Source organism: Octopus sinensis, linkage group LG4, assembly GCF_006345805.1.
Source record: "Octopus sinensis linkage group LG4, ASM634580v1, whole genome shotgun sequence".
In the NCBI taxonomy this organism is placed as follows: domain Eukaryota; kingdom Metazoa; phylum Mollusca; class Cephalopoda; order Octopoda; family Octopodidae; genus Octopus; species Octopus sinensis.
This window is the reverse complement of record NC_043000.1, coordinates 25,771,509-25,798,856: the sequence shown is the minus strand read 5'-3', so window position 1 is coordinate 25,798,856 and position 27,348 is coordinate 25,771,509. Positions and strand designations below refer to the sequence as shown.

Genomic DNA, 27,348 nt, shown 5'->3' with positions numbered 1-27,348 from the left:
ATCTTTGTTATTCCATATTCTTCATATTTTTATATCAGTCTCTTACAGTAAGTTTGGAACAATAAAGTTCTTGAATCCACATTCAATATTTCCAAACCTTAAGGCAGTGAGCAGGCAGAATCGGTAACATACTGGGCAAAACACTTCGCAGCATTTCTTCCATTTTTATGTTTTGAGTTCAAATTCCACTGAGGTTGATTTTGCCTTTCATCCTTTCAGGGTTGATAAAATAAGTTCCAGTGAAACACTGGGGTCAACGCAATTGACTCACCTCACTCCCTGAAATTGCTGGACTTGTGCCAAAATTTGAAACCTATATTTCCAGATCTTCACAATTTCCTTTTCAAGGTTTAACCCATAAAGTGCTGGAATTTGCACTCACACAGCATGGACTGCTTAGGACATTTTATGAAAATGTTGTTACCAACGTCATCTTACTGGCACCTGTGCCAGTGGCATGTGTAAAAAGATTCAAGCGAGGTCATTGCCAGTACCGCCTGACTGGCCCCTGTGCCGGTGGCACATAAAAAGCACCCACTACACTCTTGGAGTGGTTGGCGTTAAGAAGGGCACCCAGCTGTAGAAACTCTGCCAGATCAAGATTGGAGCCTGCTGCAGCCATCTGGTTTGCCAGCCCTCAGTCAAAATCGTCCAACCCATGCTAGCATGGAAAGCAGATGTTAAACGATGATAATGATGAGACTACCATGCACACATAAAAAACAAAAAAATAGTTAAAATATCTTCTTAGTATATTAATGGTGGCAAGTTTTACATCATCTGAAAAGTCATTAGTTGAACTATTAGTCCTCTTGCATTCTGAGGGGTATTGGAGAGTTTGAATGACATTAGACCCCAACAAACGCCCATAAATTAAATGCATCCATCTGGGCCATGATTGGGGCCTGTCAATCTGTGCTTGACGGCCATGATCATGGCCTGTCGTGCATTATGTGTTAAAGTAGATTGATTGTCTGCATTAATTTTGATATAGTGGTTGAATTAAAGAGGTTATGCTGGGTTATTGCTTTTCTAAAGGAGCTGCTCAAGAGCAGGCTTTTCTTAAATGAAGATAAAGGATACATTATCATCCTCATCGTCTTGGGTAAACATCTTTTACCAAATCTTTGAGCTGAACAAAGCCATGTAACTGGATTTAGGCCGAAAAATCACCCCCTCTCTCTTTCTCCCCCCACCCCCCACATATGCGCACACAAACAAATCGCTACAATATTTTACTGGTGCTTCTTTACGTTCTGAGTTCAAATTCCGCCGAGGTCGACTTTGCCTTTCATCTTTTCGAGGACGATAAATTAAGTACTGGTTGCGTACTGGGGTCAATTTAATCAACTGGCCCCCTCCCCCAAAATTTCTTGTGCCTAGATTAGAAAAGAATATTTTGCTGGTGCTTCCTCAATACAATGAATTAAAAGAAATATCGATTATATTTGACAATATTTGAAAAATTAGGCATTGAATTATATATTTTAAAGCAAATAATTCCACACTTTACTATTAAGCAAACCCTCAGACACTTTAAATGCTGGTATTCGTTCGTTAGAATAACCAAGTTAAATGTTTAAATATTAACTTATTTGACACAAATTATTTTATGAAACTTTTTTTCTTTTCAGATTGTAGATAAATGAACAACGCAGAAAATTTAAGTTGGTTTAAAAGTTCTTGAATTTAATGATAATTGAATAAAACCCGAAACAATAAACGCTTAATTTACGAATTATTATTTTGAAATAATTAAGGTATTTCTGTGGAAAAACACGAAAAATATTAAATATATTATTTTCGTTCACGGCGATTAACATTTACTCCGTAATTATTAAGTGACTTCCGGTATAACCGGTGCTCTGGGAAGTGAACACTTGTCCGTGAGTTGGGATTTATTTTTTGAAACATGTTTATTTGGTTTATTTACTCTTTCTATCATAAATAACCAATATTTGGCATATATGTGAAAAACTGTTTATAAATATAAATGTTATAATAGATCCGATTTATTAAAAATGCAAGTTAAAAGATCGATTCGACCGGCTTCTTTGAGTGAATGTCTTGTCATGTTTGGCAAAACCTTCGATCACATTTTCATTTTACATCATCATCTCATCGCATTCTTTTTAATTAAAATCTATTTTAGAACCTTGAATATTTGGGAAACTTCAGAGAGATTTTGTTGCCGAGAATTAGAAATACGCTAAAATTTGTTGTATTTAAAAAAATAATTATTTAGAACAATTATCACGTCAGAACATTCCTTTGAGTTGTTGAAGGGTTAAAATTATATGATATTGAAAGGACATATATGTATAATTATTTGTAAACATTTATATAAACAGCCCAAGTTTATAAAAACGATATCTATCTATCTGTCTATACGTTTATGCATGTATGTATAACATTTAACAACTTAATTAAGAAGTAACAAAAATTAATTCATTTTTTAATTAAACCCAGATGGTATCATTACATCTGAGCACTAAGGGAAGCACGTTTTGTTCATGGCCCTCGTTTACTCTAATTTTAGGGCTTTGAAGGTCTGGTAAGTTGTTACACTGTGCCTATTGTAATATTCATCAGCCACATTGTTCCATGGGTTGGACGGTTTGACAGGATCCAATGAAGTCAAGGGTTGCATCATACTCTACTGCCTACTTTGGCTTTGTTTCTATGACTGGATGTCTTTTCTAACACCAATCACTCAACAGCATGCACTGGGTGCTGTTTTGGTGTCTCCAGCATTAGTGAGGTCACCATACAGCTTGCAAGACAATGAACCCCGAGAGAGGCAGCTTTATGCTAGGAAACGAGGGTTCAGGTATGATAGAAGGGGCTAGCTGGCAGAAACGTTAGCACGCCGGGCAAAATGCTTAGCGGTATTTCGTCTGCCGCTACGTTCTAAGTTCAAATTCCGCCGAGGTCGACTTTGCTTTTCATCCTTTCGGGGTCGATAAATTAAGTACCAGTTATGCACTGGGGTCGACTAAATCACCTTAATCCATTTGTCCTCTTTGTGTTTAGCCCCTTGTGGGTAGTAAAGAAATAGGTATTTCATCTGCTGTTATGTTCTGAGTTGAAGTTCCGCCGAGGTTGACTTTACCTTTCATCCTTTCGGAGTTGATAAATTAAGTACCAGTTACACACTGGGGTCATTGTAATTAACTTAATCCCTTTGTCTGTCCTTGTTTGTCCCCTCTATGTGTAGCCCCTTGTGGGCAGTAAAGAATTAAGAAGGGGTTAGAATAGAAATGATTTCTTCTTGTGGAGGAGCTACATGGTAACTTACATTTTAGAAGAGAGGGAAGGGTCATGATTGGTGTGGGGTGGGAAAGAAATAAAAATAGCAATGACAAAGCATCTTTGTGGACCTTTATTATATAAAATAAATTGAGGCTACTTTCACTGAGGATTAAACAGCCTTGAGATTTAGCTATTGGGATTTAACCTTTTAGTGCTCGGATTACTGTCAAATCATCATCATCATCATTTAATGTCCGTTGCCCATGCTGGCATGGGTTGGACTGTTTGACCAGGGCTGGAAGGCTGCACCAGACTCCAGTGTGATTTGGCATGGTTTTCTATGGATGTATGCCCTTCCTAATGCCAACGACTCTGAGAGTCGTTGGGTGCTTTTACGTGCCACTGGTTCAGGTGCCATTCGCGTGACACTGATATCTGCCACAGCTGCGATTTGCTTGGCATGATGGATCTTCTTCTCAAACTCAACATAATGCCAAAGGTCTTGGTCATTGCCTCCGTGAAGGCCCATGTTTTTAATTACCCATGCAGTATTATCTTGTTTTGAGATTTCAAATATGTGATTGTTTGCATTGTAGAGTAGGTGTGAGAGGCCAGATCTGGCTGTTGGGAACATAAAACAAGAATATTTTGGGAGGATATGGCTGGTTTAAATTCTAAAGGGTTAAAACCAAATTGGTAACTTTTCATGCTAGCTTCTTTCTCTTTTTTCATTTCAGTCTATCAATGTGTTTCCACAATGTCCCTGTATGATGGAATTGACAACAAAGAAGGTGGAGATACTGCTGCAGACGTTGTCTGTAAGTTGATTATTATTATCATTATTATTATTATTGTTATTATTATTATTATTATTATAGACATCGCACAGTATACAATATCGTGGGGTTGTTGGTTGAAGATATTGTGTCTACTGGGGGTTTGCACTGTTTGTCAAGTCACAACAAGGACCTCAGACAGACAGTGCTTTATGTAATATGCTTGCAGTTCCAAGTAATGCCAACTTTTGCAGTACATCTAGATTGTAGGGTATTTCTAAGGTCTTCAGATGTTTTTTCAGATTGGGTGGTATTGAACCCAATGCTCCGATGACAATAGGGATAACCTTTATGTTTGACTCGCGTAGCTGCAACATCTTAGCGATCTCAATTCTCAGGTCTCCATATTTATCAACATTTTCTCTTTCTTTCATGATAATATGTTTATCTCTTTGCACTGCTATGTCGATATTATTATTATTTTATGTTTGACTTTTGCTTTACATTTGTACAAGTTGGTTCCAAGTCTCACCCAGAGACCTCAAGAGACAACAAGTTGGAAGTTCATGTTGGTGTTATGCCTAGGGTGCCATATATTTGGTTTTGTACATAGTGTTGTTCTAGGGAATGTTCAAGAAACCATAAGAAAATTATGTTTGTTTTAAAACTTGAGATTACATAGAAAGTATTTTGCGTAGGATATCAGCAGTTCCCATGAGCACTATCTTTTGAATTTCTGCCATTTATTATTATTATTATTATTATTATTATTGAGTGAGAGAGCAGTGCGTGCCATCAAAGTGACACTGGGGTAAAATATACGAAGCCCAGTATACCCATCATGACTACCCGTCTGATAAGGGTACACCAGGCACATGCATTACAACCATATGTGCACGACATGGTGATCTCATATCAAGATAAATAGCACATGACCTTGCAAGTGGGGCCCAATTAGAATTTTTATCTGGTCAAGTAACCCATCCCGCTCAAAAGGTCCCTGAATAAGGGTTGTTTAAGGATGTTGAATGAATCACTCATTTTTCCAGAGGTGAATTATTCAAACCCCAAAGAATCCTTCTCAACACATGTCTATGATGCTCCCCCACTACTTCTGCTCGTGATCAGAGATGCAGATATCGTCAGCCACTAAGGGACATGCTCAACTGGTTATGGTCAAACAACTGACAAGCAAAACTGTGGTATTGAGCAGAATATTTGCTGTAACCCATCTTTTATACCAAGACAAATCAATGTACATGATTATTATTATTATTATTATTGGTTCCTTAATGGTGGTGCATGACATGTCTTAGATTTCTTAAACAAGTTTGTTGTGATGGTGGCTTGGTTGGTGCAGTGTGGAGCTAATAAATGAAGATATATTTGGCTGCATGAATAATAATTGAAGTATACTCGTGAATATTTAACTGAAATATTTATTGCCTGACATAAAGATATTAAGTGTTAGCTATTTACAATGAACAACATAAATGTTTACTGACTGAGAGACAGAGAGGCAGACTGCTCTAAAATTATAGATAACTTTCTATGTTACAAGATGCGGTTGGTCCAAAAATATACGACATCAACTGTACAAATGTCTGTGGTGACAATGATTCTTGGCTGTCTGTGCAAATGTCTAGAACCGTCAGTGTGGAAAGAATGGTGGTGCATGTCACTCAGTCACATTCTGTGATTAATTAAAAGACAAAATGGTCTTTTAAAGGGTGAAAGAAGAACATTTGAGAAAACCAAATCATTCCACAGCCTGATGCTGATTAGTCAATTAACAGACTGATCATGGATGATTCCAGTGCTGCCTGACTGGCACCCGTTCCGGTGACACATGAAAAGTACTATTCAAGCATGGTCGATACCAGTGTTGCCTGACTGGCGCCTAAAGCACCATTCGAGTGTGGTTGATACCAGTGCTGCCTGGCTAGCCCCAAAGCACAATCCGAGTGTGGTCGAGGCCAGTGCTGCCTGACTGGCCCTCGTGCTGGTGGCACGTAAAAAGCACCCACTACACTCCCAGAGTGGTTGGCATTAGGAAGGGCATCCAGCTTTAGAAACTTTGCCAGATCGGATTGGAGCCTGGTGCAGCCATCTGGTTTGCAAGTCCTCAGTCAAACCATCCAACCCATGCCAGCATGGAAAGCAAATATTAATTGATGATGATGATGTGAAACTATAGTGGTTCACTTGTGGTGTCTGACCAATTATCTAGCAGTTGAGTTTTCAAATCCCTGCTACAAGTTATTGCAGTAATTCAAATTTATATCATTATGCTAGTTCAGACATGATTGGGTGACTAAGTTCACTTCACAGTCATGTGACTTTGAGTTTGATCTCACAGTATGGCGTCATGGGTAAATGGTTTCTGCTATAAGTCTTGTCTTGACTGATGCTTTGTGAGTGAAATTGGAAGATGGAAGCTTTTTGAAAGCCCATCATGTATGTATGTATGTGTGTGTATGGGTTGATAATTGCAATACACAAAACTCTATGTTCACGAGTTACTTATGTAACTTTACAACTAAAAGAATGTATATGAATACTTCATCATCATTTAACATCCATTTTCCATGCTGGCATGGGTTGATTACACACATATATATATATACAGGCGTGTCTGTGTGGTAGGAAGCTTGCCTGCCAACCATATGGTTCCATATGGTTATTTAGTACTTTATTTAGTTTTAGGTAAATGTTTTATCGTATCTTTAATTTTTTTCTATATGGTGTGATTTAAGTATATCATTGTTGAATTGCTTCATGCTGGTTCTTCTCTAATTTATATACATGTATTATATATATATATGTGTATTTGTGTGACTGTGTTTGTCCCCTCCCACCATCACTTGACAACTGATGTTGAGATATTTACGTAACAAGGGATAAGCCCTGCTTTCCTGAGAATTACTGGGTACAGTCTATATATATATATTTTATCAATATATATATATATATATATATATATATATATATTATATATATATATATATATATATATATATATATATATATATATACTGCACCCAGTAATATATATAGACTGTACCCAGTATATATATATATATATATATATATATATATATATATACACTGTACCCAGTAATTCTCAGGAAAGCAGGACTTATCCCTTGGTTACGTAAATATCCCAACATCGGTTGTCAAGTGATGGTGGGGGTGGGGGGACAAACACAGTCACATATATATATATATAGATACTGGCTGATATAGATATATATATGGGAGTGGCTTAATAGGTGCGGGAGTGGCTGTGTGGTAAGAAGCTTGCTTCCCAACCAAATGGTTTTGGATTCAGTCCAACTGTGTGACACCTTGGGTAGGTGTGTTCTGTTATAGTCTTGTGCTGATGAAAGCCTTGTGAGTAGATTTGGTAAACAGAAACTGAAAGAAGCCCGTCATATATATATATGTATTTGTGCGTTTGTGTTTGTTCTCTCACTATATCACTTGACAACTGATGCTGGTGTGTTTACATCTCTGTAAATTAGCAGTTTGGCAAAAGAGACTGATGAAATAAGTACTAAGCTTACAAAGTATAAGTTGTCGGGTTGATTTGTTTGACTAAAGGCGGTGCTCCAGCATGGCTGCAGTAAAATGACTGAAACAAATAAAAGAATATAAATATATATATATAGTTCGCTAGCCACTACACATTCTTTATTTTCTCTCCTTGTTTCTTTCTGTGTTCCTTTCTGTGGAAGAGCATAGGCTCGAAACATTAAAGACTTTTTCACTTCCTGAGCATTATACTAATATTTGTTGTCTACACCACCTGTCTTTGTCTTTTGTTTTTTTGTGAATTCTCCCTATATATATATATATATATATATATATCTGTAAATGTAATATGTGACGATTATTCGGTAGCCAAGTTAAAACTCTGAGTTTCGGATGCTCAGGTGGAAATTCACGCCACCATCTCTTCAGTTATCCGGCCATCAGAAAAAGTTTTATCTTGGCTACCGAATAATTGTCACATATTACATTTACAGATAAATTCCTCTATTTACATAATATTGAGGTCTCTTTCTTTCATTTGTTATCTTACCGTTTTTATCAATATATATATATATGTAAGTGATATATCTTCCTCTTGTGTTTTTGCAGCTGGTTGGTCTTCTGCCTACAAATTATTACATTCTCAGTTACAAGCTAAGAAAGTAGCCTCTCTTCAAAACAAGGTTTGTATTATGATTATTATAAACATTTCTGTTTGGGTCACCCCTATACTTCTTGGTTCATCATCATCATCATCATCATCATCATCATCATTGTCACCATCGTTTTATGTCTGTTAGATAACTAGTTTTGTCTTTATTAGTTACTTACTCACCCTTGAAGGTGGCCACTATGTGGTTGATTGATTTACAAGAAATAGCAGTCAAATCTGTTCCAGATCACATCTTAACTGTCTTGGAAAAACAAAGGGTACATTAGATAATGTAGTTCTAGATGTCCCTGAAAAGTTGTGGTGGTCATGGTTGGAATGCCTTTGAACATATGCCTGCTCACTGAAAAATATGGCTAAGTTATTGGTTTAATACATAGGTGAATGTATGGCTATATGGTTAAGAAGTTTGCTTCCCAACCACATGGTCCTGGGTTTAGTCCTACTGCATCGAACCTTGGACAAGTGTCTTCTACTATAGCCTTGTGAATGGATTTGGCAGATGGAAGGAAACTGAAAGAAGCCTCTCGTGTATGTTTGTGAATGTTTGTGTCTCCTTGTCTTGACATTGTATGGTAGTTGTAAATGATTGTGATTGTCATACACGCTGTGCCTTTCATATTCAATATTGTGTCTAGAAATGTCTGGCCCTGAGGAAGTAGTTACTTTGATTGGAAACAGGTGAGGGTTAGGAACAGGAAAAGCATTCAGGTAACTATCTCAATAAACTCCTTCCAACATATGCAAGGATGGGAAAGTATGTATGAGTGTGTGTGTGCGTGTTCTAATATTAGGCTTACCAACCAATTGGTTCCAGGTTCAGCCCCACTGCGTGGCACCTTGGGCAAGTGTCTTCTACTATAGCCTTGGGCCGACTAAAGCCTTGTGAGTGGATTTGGTAGACGGAAACTGAAAGAAGCCTGTCATATATATGTATATATATATATATATATGTATGTGTGTCTGTATTTGTCCTCCTAACATCACTTGACAACTGATGCTGGTGTGGTTACGTCCCTGTAACTTAGCAGTTCGGCAAAAGAGACTGATAGAGTAAGTACTAGGTTTACAAAGAATAAGTCCTGGGGTCGATTTGCTTGACTAAAGGCAGTGCTCCAGCATGGCCACAGTCAAATCACTAAAACAAGTAAAAGAGTAAATATTGAAAGAAAATATTGAGATTTAAAAAGGAATCCAAGTTAGTTTCCATTTCATGTTTGTTGGATATTTCATCTTATGTTCCTTTTTTTTCCCCAAGTTATTGCTATTTTTCTGTTCATAATTATATTATTGTTTACAGCGACAGAAACAGACACCGACTATGGCACCTGTTGTGGACCTAAAAAGACACGCTGACCTTACTGATCAACCTCTACATTTTAACCAACAGACTGGTCGCGTAAGTATTACATCATCGTTTAACATCCGTTTTCCATGCTATCATGGGTTGGACGGTTCGACCGGGGTCTGGGAAGCCCGAAGGCTGCACCAGGCTCCAGTCTGATCTGGCTGTGTTTCTACAGCTGAATCCCCTTCATAACGCCAACCACTCCATGAATGTAGTGGGTGCTTTTTACATGCCACTGGCACAGGCCAGAGGAAGCTGGCTATGTCCACGATCAGTTGGTGCTTTTTATGTGCCACCGGCACGGACGCCAGTCAAGGTGGCACTGGCATCAGCCACGTTTGGATGGTGAATGTATGGCTGTGTGGTATCACAACTACAATTTCCATTTGATTTTTATTTTGATGTTGATATGCTTGACTCAATAGGTCTCCTCAAGCACAGCAGGTCACCCTACGATCCAAGATAAGCACAGCAGGCTGTCCTGCGAGCCATGAACTCACTTAAAACTGATGAAGAAACACTGGGCTCCCCCAATGATGGTGCACCAATTAAATGTGCAGCTTTTCATGTCCCCCTAATTAATTTATTCTTCTTTGTTAATGATGTTAATAAGCAAAGGAATCCTAACGCCTCAAATTGTTCTATCATTATCCTGTCTACCTATCTTGACTGCGCCAAATTCAATCCTGCTTCTACACACACATACATACACACACACACACACAGACAGAGTGAGAGAGAGAGACAGAGTTACAATGACTGTGGCCTATCTTACTCATAGAAGTCTTACTGCTGCTTGCTTTGTGCATCATTATTTAATTCCTTGTTTAAGGAGTAGACAACCACCATATATATATATATATATATATATATATATATACACACACACACATATATATAAATTGGCCTGCCTGCCTGCCTAGCTAGCAGGGTGATATTATTTGAAGGCTGGAACAAGTTAAGGAAGTGCATTGTAATCAGTGGTGTATAACAGCATCCGATAGTCTGGTCGATATTGTGATGTGTCCCCCACCACTGCTTGACAACCGATGTTGGTGTGTTTATATCTCTGTAACTTAGCAGTTCGGCTAAAGACATTAACCCTTTCGTTACCAACCCGGCTGAAACCGGCTCTGGCTCTGAGTACAAATGTCTTATTTTCATAAGTTTTGAATTAAAATCTTCCACCAAACCTTAGTCACAATTTATGTTCCTAACACTAGCTTAATGATAACTAAGTTACTTTACTAAATTATTTGTTATATTTAAGGTAATTTAAAGAAACACAGCACATCTCAAAATAAATACAGTAACAAAAGGGTTAATAGAATAAGTACTGGGCTTAAATAAAAGAAGTACAGGGGTCAATTTGTTTGACTAATAATTCTTCAAGGCAGTGCTCCAGTATGGCCGCAGACCAAGTAATAAAAGATAAAATAGCTATAATTTTCGTATTGCAAAGATTATTGGTTTGTCTGTGATGGGGGAATTAAAGTGATGTATTTCATTTCATTTTCTTTTCAGTTAGAACGAGGCCCTCCTGCTTCCTTGGGGAGCTCACCGTTTATAGCATCAGAACCTGTTCCATCACTAACAGGGGTCACAGACGAGTATGATCCTTTAAGACCCAACGAATATGAAGAAATTGTGAAAAAGAGAAGGGAACAGAGACAGAAGGAGCGTGAGGAAGAAAAAATAAAGAAAGATAAAGACCGTGATGAAAGGTATGTGTCTATATATGGGCATGTGTATATTTATGTGTATGTATGTGTGTGTGCTCACCACCTTTCAATAATAAATATTTTTTTCTGCTGTAGGCACAAGGCCTAAAATTTTTGGGGAAGGGAGCCAGTCGATTAGATTGACCCCAGTATGCAACTGGTACTTAATTTATTGATCCTGAAAGGACGAAAGGCAAAGTCGATCTTGGTGCAATTTGAACTCAGAACGTAAAGACAGATGAAATACCACTAAGCATTTTGCCCGGCCCTGTCATGTAAGGGAGATCAGCTGGACAATGCAGTTTTTAGTTTGTTACACATTCATCGTTAATTGAGTACCCTTCATTTTAATGCCACCGTGAAATTGTGTTTATTGCCAGTGGCATGTAAAAGCACTCACTACACTCTCAGAGTGGTTGGCAATAGGAAGGGCATCTGGCTGTAGAAACCCTGTCAGATCAGATTGGAGCCTAGTGCAGCCATCTGGTTTGCCAGTCCTTAGTCAAAACATCCAACCCATGCTAGCATGGAAAACAGACATTAAACGATGATGATGATGAACTATCCAAAGTGCTGGTTATGTCCCATTGTGTGATACCTTGAGCAAGTGTTTTCAATTCTAAACCTGGGCCAAAGCTCTGTGAGTGAAATTAGAAGATGGAAACGCAAAGTAGCCCGTTGTATGCATGTGTGTGTGTGTGTGTGGTGTTTATAAATACTTATGGATCTCTTTCAATAATGATTACAGTGTTACTTTGCCAAGCCGAGGAACACCAACCTGGCCAGAACCTCCACCACCACCTCCGCCTCCTATTGTTAACACACCAGAACCAACCAGTGAAATGGAGCGGGGAAGGAGACGAGAGGAGGAGAACGAGGAAGAAGAGGAATATGAAAAACCCAAACGTCGTAAGTTGCCTTTATTTAAATATAAAAAAACAGAAGCCATTTTATTTACACGGCACTCTGTCTTTTCATCATCACTGCCCCACCCTCCAACACCACCACCACCACCATTGTCATCATCATCATCATCATTGCTAGCATTGACCATTTTCATCATTGTTATTCTCATCATCTTCATCATATCTCCAGTAGCACCTTGATGATGATGATGAGATCATGGCTGTCTCATTAAGAAGTTCGTTTCACAACTATGTTGTTTTGGGTTCAATCCTAATGCTCAGAAACGGAGGATTTTGGAGGATTCTTTTGCACTGATGATGCTCCTAGCTTTGATACTGAAGAGTACTGATGTTAACGGGCTGGAACATGTTTCTTTATTACCAGCTTCTCACTTGCCACCACCACCACCACCACCATCATCACACTGCCACTGCTCTCATCACCCTCTCCTCCTATTACTGCTGTCATCTTCACCCCTCCACCTCTACTGTCATTATTGTTACTTCTACCACCACCACCACCACCACCTTTATGATCATCACTTTTCTTTTCCTTGTCTGTGCCTTGTTCTCATAATCTTGCTTTTAAAATCTCACCATTTTTAGATCTAGTCTGATATTTTGATACCAACCTGGTTCTACGATACAAACTTCCTCTTTTAAAATGATCCAAATTCAAACTTTTCCATTAAAATTCCTAATTAATTTATATTCCAAACCTCAACTTAATAATGGTACAAATTATTTTGCTAAATTCTTCATTATTTAAATAATTAAATTTTAACAACATCAGTATTTTACAAAAGAAATATGGTAAGACAATGGTTGATTAATTATATAAAAAAAAGAAGTCACTGGATAGGCTTTAATTGAATATTTTTCTGTGTAAAAATTTATGTATTTAAAGTATGGTATTTACTTGTGTATAAGTTGCACCTTTAATTATTCCAATATTCATGGTGCTCTGTCAGTTATGACAATGAGGGTTCCAGTTGATCCGATCAATAGAACAGCCTGCTTGTGAAATTAACATGCAAGTGGCTGAGCAATCCACAAACACGAGTACCCTTGACATTGTTCTCGGGGAGATTCAGCATGACACAGAGTGTGACAAGGCTGCCCCCTTTGAAATACAGGTACAACAGAAACAAGAAGAGGGAGTGAGAGAAAGTTGTGGTGAAAGATTACAGCAGGGTTCACCACCACCCCCTGCTGGAATCTCGTGGAGCTTTTAGGTGTTTTCGTTCAATAAGCACTCACAACACCTGGTCTGGGAATCGAAACCTCAATCCTACGACCACGAGTTTGCTGCTCTAACCACTGGGCCATTGCACCTCCACTATTCCAATATACTCAATGGTGCAATTAAAAAAATTATAAGGAAATTTAAAACCCTAAAGATCATCATTGTCATTGTTTAACGTCTGTTTTCCATGCTGGCATGAGTTGGACAGGTACAGGCATCAGCCATATTCGGACGGTGCTTTTTACTTGCCACCAACACGGGAGCCAATGCTTAGTTATTTCACATAGATATTCAATGGGGGATCTCAAAATTTCTCGCTCTTCATACATTCAAACTCGCCCTGTATATCAGTTACAGCACTGTCTTCCCAACGAAAACAAATTATACAATAATGCAATGTATACACGAGTAAATGCAATCGGTTAGTGTTGTTTGACATTTGTTTATGGAATGAAAGATGTTGAGGTGTTGTACATGATTTCTAAATTGCTACTATTTCTGTTAATACAACATGTTATATGTATTTTCTTGTTTGTCTTTATAACCAGCTGCCTCTGGAGTGGCCATACCTCCACCCATATCCCTTATTGAAGAAGACACAGTAGCTAATCCAGAAGGTGAGTGACCAAAATATTTTGTTCTGTTTTACAATGAGGTTTACTAGTTGTTGTTAGTGTTGTTGTTTAGACCTGAGCAAGCCTATGATCAGAGCTATTCCAGCCATGCCCATCCTGTTTTTTTTTAATTTCAAGGATTACATTGTTTCAGTGTATCTTATAGACAGGATGTTAGGATGTGTTTTGAGAGGCTTTTGGCTTCTATTTCTAGTAGCCTGAGTGGCTGCATATATATGTTCTTTCTCTGACTCCTCTTCAAGTATTCAATCTGTTACTGCCACGTTATATATATGTGTGTGTGTGTCAGAGTATAAATATATGTATGTGTGTGTGTATACTCTTTTACTTGTTTCAGTCATTTGACTGTGGCCATGCTGGTGCACCGCCTTTAGCCAAGCAAATTGACCCCAGGACTTATTCTTTGTAATCCTAGTACTTATTCTATCAGTCTCTTTTGCTGAACCGCTAAGTCACGGGGATGTAAACACACTAGCATTGGTTGTCAAGCGCTGTTGGGGGGACAAACACACACACACACACACATATATATACATATACATATATATGACGGGCTTCTTTCAGTTTCCGTCTACCAAATCCCCTCACAAGGCTTTGGTTGGCCCGAGTCTATAGTAGAAGACACTTGCCCAATGTGCCACACAGTGGGACTGAACCTTGAACCATGTGGTTTGTAAGCAAGCTACTTACCACACAGCGACTCCTGTACCTGCTTACCATACAGCCACTCCTGCGTGTATGAATCATTGTCACTGTTTAACGTGTGCCTTCCATGCTGGCGTGGGTGGGGCGGTTTGACTGGAGCCAGCCAGGCAGAAGCCTGCACCAGACTTCTGTGACTGTTTTGGCAAGATTCTTACAGCTGGATACCCTTCGTAACCCCATCCACCCAGCAGAGTGGACTTAGTGATTTTTACGTGACACAAGCACAGGCGAAGTCAGTTTTGGCAAGGTTTTTATGACTGGTTGCCCTTCTTAACACCAACCACTTTACAGTGTGGACTGGGTGCTTTTTAAGTGGCACCTGCACTGACAGTGTCACCAAGTACCTTGCAAGACAAAAAGGGGGCATTGGAGGAGGTGATCTTGTGTCAGATGATGAAAGGTTATAGTGAGACAGAAAGAGAGAAACAGGTTTCTTGGAGGTTCAAGGTTACCTGGCCAGAGAGAGAGAGAGAGAGATCAAGGATGAATATGAATGTGTGTGTGTATTTCTTATTTGTGTTTGCTCTAGTGACATAACTGCCCCTGCATGCATTAAGTACTTTTTTTGTACTTGTGTACCCAGATGTGAGTGCATGTATGTCTGTGTCCCCTCGTTCTGACACTGCTTGATAGTCGTAAATGAGTGTCACTGTCATACAAGCAGTGTCATTCATTTTCCATCTTCTGTAACAAAAAAAAAACTACATGCCTGGCTATGGAGAAATATTAGTTTTAAATTTTGGCACAAGGCCAGCAATTTCAGGCAAGGGTACTAAGTCAATTACATCGAGCCCCACCCAATGCTCAACTGGTACTTAATTTATCGACCCTGAAAAAGTGAAAGGGGAAGTTGACCTCAATGGAATTTGAACTCGGAACATAAAGACAAATGAAATGCCTCTAAGCATTTTGCTCAGCGTGCTGACGATTCTGCAGAATCGGCAGCCCTGGGCTGCTGTGGGGAAATATTACCTCAGCTGGAAACAGATGAAGATCGGTAGCAAAAAGAGCATGAAGCTGTAGAAAATCTGCCTCAGCAAATTCCGTGTGACCCATGGAAAAGTGGACATTGAATGATTATGCTGTGTGCATGTATTGACACCTATGTGTGTGTGTGTTTATCATCATGTTCCAGCATTGTTTTAATATCTACATTCCCATGCTGGTGTGGGCCAGAATGGGATACATTGAGGCAAATATTTCTGCTGCTGGAAATATTTCCTTATGGCCAGACATGTTTTCATGGAAGATTGGAAATAATGGATACCACTTGTGCAACAGCAATATTCATTTACAATTATCATGTGATGTGATGTCAAAACAAGTGACAGAAACATACACCTCCATGCACACATGCACCCCCACACACATGCATACACATCATCATCGTTTAATGTTGGATGGTTTGACAGAGTACTCGTAAGCCGGGAGGCTGCACCTGGCTCCAATTTGATTTGGCAAGGTTCCTACAGCTGGATGCCCTTCCTAATGCCAAATCACTCCAAGAGTGTAGTGGGTGCTTTTTACGTGCCACCAGCATGGGAGCCAGTCAGGCGGCACTGGCATCGACCATGCTCAAATGGTGCTTTTTACGTTCCACCGACCAGGAGCCAGTCAGGGGGCACTGGCAATGACCATGCTCAAATGGTGCTTTTTATGTGCCACCTGCTCAGGAGCCAGTCAGGGGGCACTGGCAATGACCATGCTTGAATGGTGCTTTTTACAGTGTGTGTGTATGATTAGCTTCTTACAGTTTCTAACTAGCAAATTCATTTACAAGGCTTTAGTTGGCTTGTGGCTATAATAGATGATGCTTGTCCAAGGTGCCATTCGGTGGGACAGAACCTGAAACTATGTGTTTGGGAGGCAAACTTCTTAACTACACAGTCATGCCTCTCTATGTGTGCTAAATATTGGTGAGTGATGGTCATATCTGTGTTAACCAAAATATCCTGTGTTTAGTTCAAATTATGTCCCTTCATGCCAAAGTAGATTTAGTCACCTGACAGAGATTGGTAAAATAACGACTGGAACTGAGGTTGATATGATTAAAAAATAAACATAGAAGAAAATACCTCAAAGTCTGAGACCAAGCACTGATAAGCCGTGGCTGATGCTGGTGTCACATAACTGGCACCTGTGCTGGTAGCATGTAAAAAGTGCCTTTTGAGCGTTGGGCCTCATGGAGGCAAAATGGCTGAGTTCCTTTTGAGTGTTGGCTCCATGGAGGCAATGATGAATGACAGACCTTTGGCATTATGTTGTACTTGAGAAGAAGACCCAGGAAGCCAAGTAAAATCGCAGTCGTGGAAAATACTGGTGTCATGCAAGTGGCACCCATGCTAGTAGCATGTAAAATCACCCATGCTAGTGGCATGTAAAAGCACCCATTACACTCTCGGAGTGGTTGGCGTTAGGAAGGGCATTCGGCTGTATAAATTATGCCAAATCAGACTGGAGTCTGGGGCAGCATTCCAGCTTGCCAGCCCTGGTCATACCATCCAACCCATGCCAGCATGAACAATGGACACTAAATGATGATGATGAGGATTATGATTAGTGTGGATTTGTTTGACTAAATCCTTCAATGAGGTGCCCCAGCAGGGCCACAGTTCTATGACTGAAACAAGTCGAAAAATGAGAGAAAATTGAAGTATTCCACATCTGCATTTTTTCCCCCTTCCTGTCTCTTTCTTCATCATTATCATTGTTTAAACGTCCGCTTTCCATGCTGGCATGGGTTGGACGATTTGACTGAGGACTGGCGAACCAGATGGCTGCACCAAGCTCCAATCTTGATCTGGCAAGAGTTTCTACAGCTGGATGCCCTTCCTAACGCCAACCACTCCGAGAGTGTAGTGGGTGCTTTTATGTGCCACCAGCACAAGGGCCAGTCAGGCGGTAGTGGAAACGGCCATGCTCAAATGGTTGTTTTTTATGTGCCACCTGCACAGGAGCCAGTCCAGTGGCACTGGCAATGACCTCGCTTGAATGTTTTTTTCTCGTACCACTGACACAAGTGCCAGTAAGGCGACACTTCTTGTATTTCAATTTTTTAATTTTGTTGTTTGTTTTCCTGTCATTCTTTTTTTCCCATTTTTTTTCTTTATTCCTTTTTCCGAATTTTATTCAGTTGTATTCCGTTACTCTTTTGTAGAAACGCCAGAAGCCACACCAAACAGTGAGAGAGCGTCATCACCGCCACCATTAGGATTCAGCATAGGACTTGGGTAAGTCTGTATTGCCACTAGTAATACCTTGTGGTTGTTGTAACAAACGATTACAGAGAGAACTGGTTGTTCTCTTTGATGGTGTGGTCATAACAGAAGGGGATCTGTTGTAAGTGGGGCTCTAAAAAGAGTTGAGAGAAGTTTTTTTCTTTTGTTTGTTTCAGTCATAAGACTATGGCCATACTGGAGCATTGCATTGAAGAATTTTAGTTAAACTAATCAACACCAATATTTATTTTTGCTTTGAAACCTAGTGCTTATTCTGTTGGTTTTTTTGATGAACTGCTAAGTCATAGATTATAAACAAATATGTGCAGGAGTAGCTGTGTGGTAAGTAGTTTGCTTACCAACCACATGGTTCTGGGTTCAGTCCCACAACATGGCATCTTGGGCAAAGCCTTGTGAGTGGATTTGGTAGACGGAAACTGAAAGAAGCGCGTCGTATGTGTGTGTGTGTGCATGCGTCTGTGTGTGTGTGTTTGTGTATCTGTGTTTGTCCTCCCAACATCGCTTGACAACCGATGCTGGTGTGTTTACATCCCCCTAACTTAGTGGTTCTGCAAAAGAGACTGATAAAACAAGTACTAGGCTTACAAAGAATAAGTCCTGGGGTTGATTTGCTCAACTAAAGGCGGTGCTCCAGCATGGCCACAGTCAAATGACTAAAACAAATAAACAAAAAAAAAAACCAAAAGAGCTACTAATAGTTTCATGCTTCAGAGATGCAATAAATGCCACATATCTCTACACAATCTTTTAGGCACAGTGCCTCTGTATATTAAATGATATTACCAGTGCCGCCTGATTGGAACCAGAGCTGCTTCACTGGTATGTAAAGAGCACCATTCAAGCATGGTTGAAGCCAGTGCCACCTGACTAGCTCCTGCGCTGGTGGCACATGAAAAGCACCATTTGAGCATGGTCAATGTCAGTGCCACCTAACTGGCTCCTGTGCCGGTGGCATGTAATAAGCGCCATTCGAGTGTGGTCAGTGCTAGTGTCACCTGACTAGTTCCCATGCCGGTGGCACGTAAAAGCACCCACTACACTCTTGGAGTGGTTGGCATTAGGAAGGGCATCCAGCTGTAGAAACTCTGCCAAATCAAGATTGGAGCCTGGTGCAGCCATCTGGTTCGCCAGCCTTCAGTTAAACTGTCCAACCCATGCCAGCATGGAAAGCGGACGTTAAACGATGATGATGATGAGGATGATATATATATATATGTAACGGTTAGCATGGTTGCCTTCCAAGCAGTCGATTCGGGTTCGACTCCCGGCCGATGCAGGCATTAGCTTTTTAAAGGCAGTGCTCCAGTATGGCCACGTCAAATGACTGAAACAAGTAACAGAGTATATATATATATATATATATATATATATATATATATATATAAAGGTTATTTTTCTTGATCTCCATGATCATATTCTAAATTCAGAGTTGCATAATGTCTTCTAAAACCTTGCATTTTCTGTTTTATATGTTAATCCAGTTCTAAACATTGTATGTCATAAGGAGCCCACTGGCATATGGGCGAATGGTTAAGAGCGCGGGCTATTAACCCCAAGATTCCGAGTTCAATTCCAGGCAATGACCTGAATAATAATAATAATAATAATAAATAATAATTGTATTCCATGCTACAAAATATATTTTTATGCATAACCTTTCAACTTTGTTCCTTTTTGTTGTGTTTCATTGATTTTAGTGGTTCTGTTGCTTCCAAGATTATGGCTAAATACGGTTATAAAGAAGGACAAGGCTTAGGTAAACAAGAACAAGGTATGAGCACGGCCTTGTTTGTGGAGAAAACCAGCAAACGTGGTGGTAAAATCATTCATGAAAAGGACATGCAGAAAGGTAGGTAGAAAGTTTTTATAACAGATTTATATATGCTGGTGGCGTGTAAAAATCACCATTTGATCGTGGCCATTGCCAGTGCCACCTGACTGGCTCCCATGCCAGTAGCACATAAAAAGTTCCATTCAAGCATGGCCGATGCCAGTGCTGCATGATTGGCACTTGTGCCAGTGGCATGCTAAAAACACCACTCGACTGTGGCCAATGCCATTGCCACCTGATTGGCACTTGTGCTAGTGGCATACTAAAAGCACTATTCAAGTGTGACTGATGCCAGTGCTGCCTGAAGAAATATTTGCGAGTGGGAGCACTAACGTTATGCTAAGGACAAGCAGAGGTATTCTGATATATATTGAGAAGATACATAGCTACCCTGCATTATATAAGGGTGGGTGAGTCACTGGGAAGAAAATAAGTTGGTAGTGATGGTAGTGTTCTGAGTTCAAATTCTGTGGAGGTCAACTTTGTTCATTCTTCTGGGGTTGATAAAAAGAGAATCAGTCAAATACTGGGAGCTTATATAGTTAAGTTGACTAACCCTTTCTCTAAATTTCCGGAAGTGGGCTTATGATAGAAACTCTATTTTTACTCTTTTACTTGTTTCAGTCATTTGACTGTGGCCATGCTGGAGCACCGCCTTTAGTCGAAGAAATCGACCCCAGGACTTATTCTATTGGTCTCTTTTACCGAACCGCTAAGTTACGGGGACATAAACACACCAGCATCGGTTGTCAAGCGATGTTGGGGGGACAAACATATACACACACATACATGTATATATATATATATATATATATATATATATATATATATGACGGTCTTCTTTCAGTTACCGTCTATCAAATCCACTCACAAGCTATTGGTTGGCCTGAGGCTATTGTAGATAATACTTGCCCAAGGTGCCATGCAGTGGGACTGAACCCAGAACGATGTGGTTCGTAAGCAAGGTGCTTACCACACAACCACTCCTATGCTTATTTTTAATATATAGCTATTTAATGAAAAATTTCTTAAAATTTTTTTTCTGCGTTTTTCTTTAAGATCCACCTCGGGATATGACAGTTACCAATTCCAACTTACTGAAACACCCATCAAAAGTGATATTGTTGCGGGTAAGTGAAGATTCTTTGTATTTCTGTTACTATAAAAGATAAGTATTGTTTCGAGTGATATGATGATTGTGGAGTGGAGGTATCTGTCTAACAGAGTTAGTGGCTGCTATTTCTCACTTGCAGTGTTTCCTTCATAGGTTGTTAACTCAGGGTGAAAGTAGACTGTATGGTGAGTGGGTGCAAACTGCTATGCTACATGGCAGTGAAACATGGGCCATGACTGCTGAGGACATGTATAGGCTTGAAAGAAATGAAGCCAGTATGATCTGCTGGATGTGTAATGTCAGTGTGCATACACGATAGAGTGTAAGTGCCCTGAGAGAAAAGTTGGACGTAAGAAGCATCAGATGTGATGTGCAAGAGAGACGACTGTGCAGGTATGGCCATGTGTTATGTATGAATGAAGACAGCTGCGTGAGGAACTGCTACTCCCTAACTGTTGAAGGAACCTGTGGAAGAGGTAGACTCAGGAAGATTTGAGATGAGGTGGTGAAGCATGACCTTTGAGCATAGGGCCTCACAGAGGTAATGACAGGAGACCGGGACCTTTGGAGATATGCTGTGATGGAGAAAACCCGGCAACTAAAATGAGATCACAGCCATGTGTGTCCAGCCCAGTTAAGAGTACTCCTGATGCATCGTGCAATATGATATGCTTGAGAAGACCTGTTGAGTCAAGTAAAACCAATATTGTAGCTGTGGCCAGTGCCCCCTCACTGGCTCTCATGCCGGTGACATGTAAAAAGCACCATCTGAATGTGGTCGATGCCAGGCCTGCCTTACTGGCTCCTGTGTCACTGGCACGTAAAAAGCATCCACTACATTCTCAGAGTGGTTGGCGTTAGGAAGGGCCTCCAGCTGTAGAAACAGTGCCAGATCAGACTGGAGCCATGTGCAGCCTCCTGGCTTGCCAGACCTCAGTCAAACCGTCCAATACATGCTAGCATAGAAAACGGATGTTAAACGATGATGATGATGTTAACCTTGTGAAATACAACATAAACTGTGTTTTGGCATTTCTATCCAAGAGTGGCTTTGTGGTAAGAAATTTGCTTCCCAACCACATGGTTTTGAGTTCAATCCCACTGCATGGCACCTTGGGCAAATGTCTTCTATTATAGCCTTGTGCTGACCAAAGCCATGTGAGTAGATTTTGTTGACGGAAACTGAAAGAAGCCTGTTGTATATGTGTTTGTCTTTGTGTTTATATCTGCCCCCACCACCAATTGGTGACTGGTGTTGGTTTGTTTATATTCCCATAACTGTGCAGTTTGGTAAAAGAAACTGATAGAATAGGTACCAGTTTTTAAAAATAAGTAACGGGTTCTGTTTGTTTGACTAAAGATCCTTCAAAGCATGGACGCAATCCAGTGACTGAAAGGCAAATGATAAAGAAGAAAAGTGTTCTCCCTTCTCAAAGGGTTATGGGATGGCATTTGAGGAAAGTTCTATAAAGACTCCCTTAAGAGAGAGAGCTGTTAATGTCCATAGAAGTGTATCTGTTGGCAATCATTTCCTGCTTCTCATTTCAACGAGTCATAGGTGTAGCAAAGTTATCTCCCTTCATTCAACGCTCAAATAAACACACAATCACCATTGTCATCATTTAACGTCCACTTTTCTATGCTTGCATGGGTTAGGAGGAATTCGTTGAGGCATATTTTGTTCAGCTGGATGCCCTCCCTGCTTCCAAGCCTCACCTGTTTCCAAGGAAGGTAATATTTCCTCATGGCTGGATATGTTTCCATAGAACACTAGAAACAATGAACACAGCTTGCTCAATGGTGATGCTTGTTTACAACCGTCACATAATAATCAAAATATGGGAGGGGGTGCACGAACACACACACACTTTTCTTTTTACAAGGTTCCAGCACCAGTGCTTTTTATATGGCACTGCTGGTGATGGTGCCACATAAAAAGCGCCCAGCACACTCTGCAAAGTGGTTGGCACTAAGAAGGGCATCCAGCCATAAAATAACCATCACAAAACAGACTTCGCCAGTGCTGGTGCCATGCGAAAAGCACCCAGGCTCCTCTGTAAAGTGATTGGTGATAGGAAGAGCGTCCAATCATAGAATCCATGCCAAAAGAGACAGTAGAGCTTGGTGCAGTCCTCTGGCTTGCCAGCTCCTGACAAACCATCCAACCCATGCCAACATGGAAGACAGATGTTAAATGATGGTGACGATGATGACATATAACATATATGTGTGTGTATATTTACATACATACATACATATATATATATATATATATATATATATATTCTTCTATGTGTTTTAGCCCTGAGGCTGTGGCTATATCTCTCTCTCTTTCTCTCTCTCTCTCTCTCTCTCTCTATATATATATATATATATATAAATCATCGAACAATTATGAACAATTGCAGCGTGGAAGGTGTTTATAAGCCATTTAAGAAACACACAAAATCTGTTAGATTTACTTCAACATTTAAATTTAATTTGGCAAAATATTTTCGTCACTTTGAGACCACGACCTGTTCACTGACAAATATTCGTGCTGCATCTCATATCATATATGTATATATATGTATATATATATGCTGCTTGCTTGCTTCTTTTGCTTCTGCTTTGTATTCTTGCTTGATGGTGCATGCTGGGTCCATGCCAGAACAAATAACCAGAGCCTGGTGCAGCTCTCCACCTTGCCAGCTCCTGTCAAACCATCCAACCCATGACAGCATGGTAAACAGACTTTCAATAATGATGATGATATGTAAATGCTAACAATGCCGATTTGTTTTCAGAATATGGTTGGGTCTGGTGAAGTTGACGATGATTTAGAGCCAGAAACTGCTGAGGAATGTGCCAAATATGGTAAAGTGGTCAAATGCTTGATATTTGAGGTAAGTTTATTTGATATTTTACATCTCTTCTCTTCCTTGCTTTTCCATTCCATGCACTATGCTTACCTCCCAATCCTGTCCTCTTGGGGCCCTGTCTCATTGTATCATTGCTATCTGCTGACTCCCGGCCTGTGTGTATAAATAAGTACCGATCACTGAAAGTGGATGGCATCTGTGGAAGAGGGAAACCCAGGAAGACATGGGATGAAGAGGTGAGGACTGAACTCAGGATGCTGGGCCTCATGGAGGAAATGACAATGGACCAAGATATCTAGTGATATGAGATTCTTGAGATCTGCCCACTTTAGCAAAACTGAGTTCTAGAAGCCCTGTGTCTTCCACCCCACCATGTAACAATAAAACTTTTTACACACCCCATTCCAACAAACCAAACTACATCTCTTCTCTTCCTCACATTTCCTCTTTCATGCACTATGCTTACCTCCACCCCCAATCTGTTAGATTTACTTCAATCCTGTCCTCTCGGTCCTGTCTCATTGTATCATTGCTATCTGCTAGCCCTTGACCTGTGTGTTGCACCCCTATGTAACAATAAAACTTTCCACACACCCCACTCCAACAAACCAATCTATACCTCTACATCTCCTCCTTCATGCATTATGTCTACCTCTCACTCCCCAATCCTGTCCTCACGGGCCCTGTTTCTCTGTATCATTCCTATCCGGTAGCCTCCCCCCCTCTATATATACCCAGGTTTTCACCACTCACTCTCCACTCCACATTCTTTAATCCCACTTCTTTCGCAATATCCTGCCACTTATATTATGGCATTTGACCCTCCGGGGTATGCCCTGGCACTTTCCACCATCTATATCTCTCTCTTCCTTTACTCAACCATCCCATTTATATTCTGATCCCCATCCCTTGTGTGTATGTCCTGCACTTTACTGCCATCTCTATCCTGCTGTCTCCTCCTGTGCTCCCATCAGGTTGGGTTACCATGTATTTCCTTTGTGACAACACACCTGTTTCTGTCTTCATTCTCTCTCTCTCTCTCTCTCTCTCTCTCTCCCCAGCAGGGTACCTTGTACCTCTTCTACAGCAAGACACCTGTTTCTGTCTCTCTGTTTCACTATAACCTTTCGTCATCTGACACAAGATCACCACCTCCAATGCCCTCTCCTCTCCCAAAAGATTTTGTTGTCTTGCAGGTTACCTGGTGACCCTGTCAGTGCAGGTGCCACTTAAAAAGCACCCAATCCACACTGTAAAGTGGTTGATGTTTGGAAGGGCATCCAACTGTAAAAATCTTGCTAAAACTGACCTCGCCTGTGCTTGTGCCACGTAAAAAGCATTCAGTCCACTCTGCTGGGTGGGTGGTGTTAGGAAGGGCATCCAGCTGTAAGAATCCTGCCAAAACAGTCACAGAACCATCCCACCCATGCCAATATGGAAGACGGACATTAAACAATTATGATGATGATGTTCTTAAATTTCATAAAATCCACCCCCATCTCCCCGTTCACTTTATTAATGTTTTTTATTTACATATACTCACTGATACTCAATGACTTGCCTGTTCTCTTTATGTTACTCTAATCCATGCTCCCTTCTTTTTCGACTGGAGTATTCATGTATCTACTCTACAGCTGGACACATATCTCTGTCCCTCTATACTTCTAATCCCTCTTAAATGGCACAAAGCCCCACCCACTTCACTACTACTTCCTCCTCTCAGCTGAGGGTTTTTTTGTTTTGCAAGCTATTCGGTGTCCTTGTCGTTTCTCGTACCACATGCACTGGATCTGGTGCCATATAAGAAGTACCCAGTGCATTCTGTAAAGTGGTTGGCATTAGGAAGGGCATCCAGCTGTAAAAACCATGTCAAAACAGACAATTGGAGCCTGATAAGCCCCCCCCATCCACCCCAACACGCCAGCTCCTGTCAAACCATCTGATCCATGCCAGCATGGAAAACTGATGTTAAAATGATGATCCTGTAAAATTTAATTCCCTTTTGCTTATTTCTTCCTTGTGGTAAATAAACCTGTTTCAGATTCAGTTGCAAGTATTTTAACAGCTGTCGTTGTTGTTATTTCTATTTTAAAGATACCCGGGTGTGATGATGAAGAAGCAGTTCGTATATTTGTTGAATTCGAAAGAGTCGAGTCAGCCATAAAAGGTATTGTATGTTTGTTTGATGTTAGTGGGGGACATTCGAACTGTTTAAGGGTGGAGCTGATTGGATTGTGTTAGGTGTGGAATGGAATTGCGGGTAAAGGTTAGTTGAATAGACACACGACCATAGCAGACATCTGTCTTTTGGTAGGGATTAACACCTTTACTTTTTGATTTATCCTGAAGACTTGTAGAATGTGAAATTGACTAGAGGTCAAGGCCTGTTTTAACTTTTTAATGTTTGAACCATCCAGATCTGGTCCACATATTCAAGATCTGGTCCAAATATTCCAGATTTGCTCCAAATATTCCAGATCTGGTCCAAATATTCCAGGTCTGGTCCAAATATTCCAGGTCTTGTCCAATATTCCAGGTCTGGTCCAAATATTCCAGATTTGCTCCAAATATTCCAGATCTGGTCCAAATATTCCAGATCTGGTCCAAATATTCCAGGTCTGGTCCAAATATTCCAGGTCTTGTTCAATATTCCAGGTCTGGTCCAAATATTCCAGATCTGGTCCAAATATTCCAGGTCTGGTCCCATTTATGTGCAGACTGGCCAAATCTGGCCTCTCATACCTATCATACAATGTTATTTTTAAAATGAACAATCACATCATTGAAATCTCAAAAGTACAAAATAATGCATGATTAATTCAAAACATTGTGGATAAATAAACATTACATTGGACAATAATCTGGAAGCTAAAATTTTTGGGATGGGGCCCAGTCGATTAGATTGACTCCAGTATGCAACTGGTACTTAATTTATTGACCCTAAAAGGATGAAAGGCAAAGTTGACTTTGGTGGAATTTGAACTCAGAATGTAAAGACAGACGAAATTTTAGTGTTTAATATTGTTTTTCTCTCTGTTTTCAGCTGTTGTTGACTTGAATGGTCGATATTTTGGTGGACGTGTCGTCAAAGCCAGTTTTTATAACCTTGACAAATTTCGACAGTATGATCTTGCCGAAGAACAAGAGTTTTGAAGTTTGGGGATTCAATCGGTTAAGTATTCAATCCCATAACATCCGGCCTCATTTGGAACATTGAGGAAGGCGAATAAAATGAAGAGACCACAAGAAGAACAGATGGAAAGAAAAACAAAAAAAAGAAAATCCAATGAAAGACAAAAAAAAAAGGGTAATTGAAATTATAGCAAAAAAAATGGACTTGTTGGACTTAATGTGCAGTAAGGTGCATGTCTTAATGTGCAACCTGGTGCATGATTAATGCCATCTGCCTGAGCAAGCCTCAAGATATAACATCAGTCTAACTGCATGTTTTTACATTATGTGCAGCTATTTTTTTTTTTTTATTATTAAAAAAACATCCTTCATCTACATC

General features: G+C 40.1%; 1 protein-coding gene across 1 annotated transcript; it reads left to right on the top strand.

The window, feature by feature from the left end:
• Nucleotides 1-1,837: 1,837 nt before the first annotated feature.
• LOC115210634 (splicing factor 45) lies at nt 1,838-27,145 on the top strand. Its single transcript, XM_029779283.2, has 13 exons — nt 1,838-1,886; nt 3,990-4,070; nt 8,172-8,245; nt 9,533-9,631; nt 11,105-11,304; nt 12,050-12,210; nt 14,001-14,069; nt 17,950-18,022; nt 19,729-19,880; nt 20,922-20,992; nt 23,763-23,861; nt 25,932-26,004; nt 26,881-27,145. The coding sequence occupies exons 2-13, from the start codon at nt 4,010-4,012 to the stop codon at nt 26,988-26,990; spliced, it is 1,242 nt and encodes a 413-aa protein (XP_029635143.1). The 5' UTR covers nt 1,838-1,886; nt 3,990-4,009; the 3' UTR covers nt 26,991-27,145.
• Nucleotides 27,146-27,348: the final 203 nt, after the last annotated feature.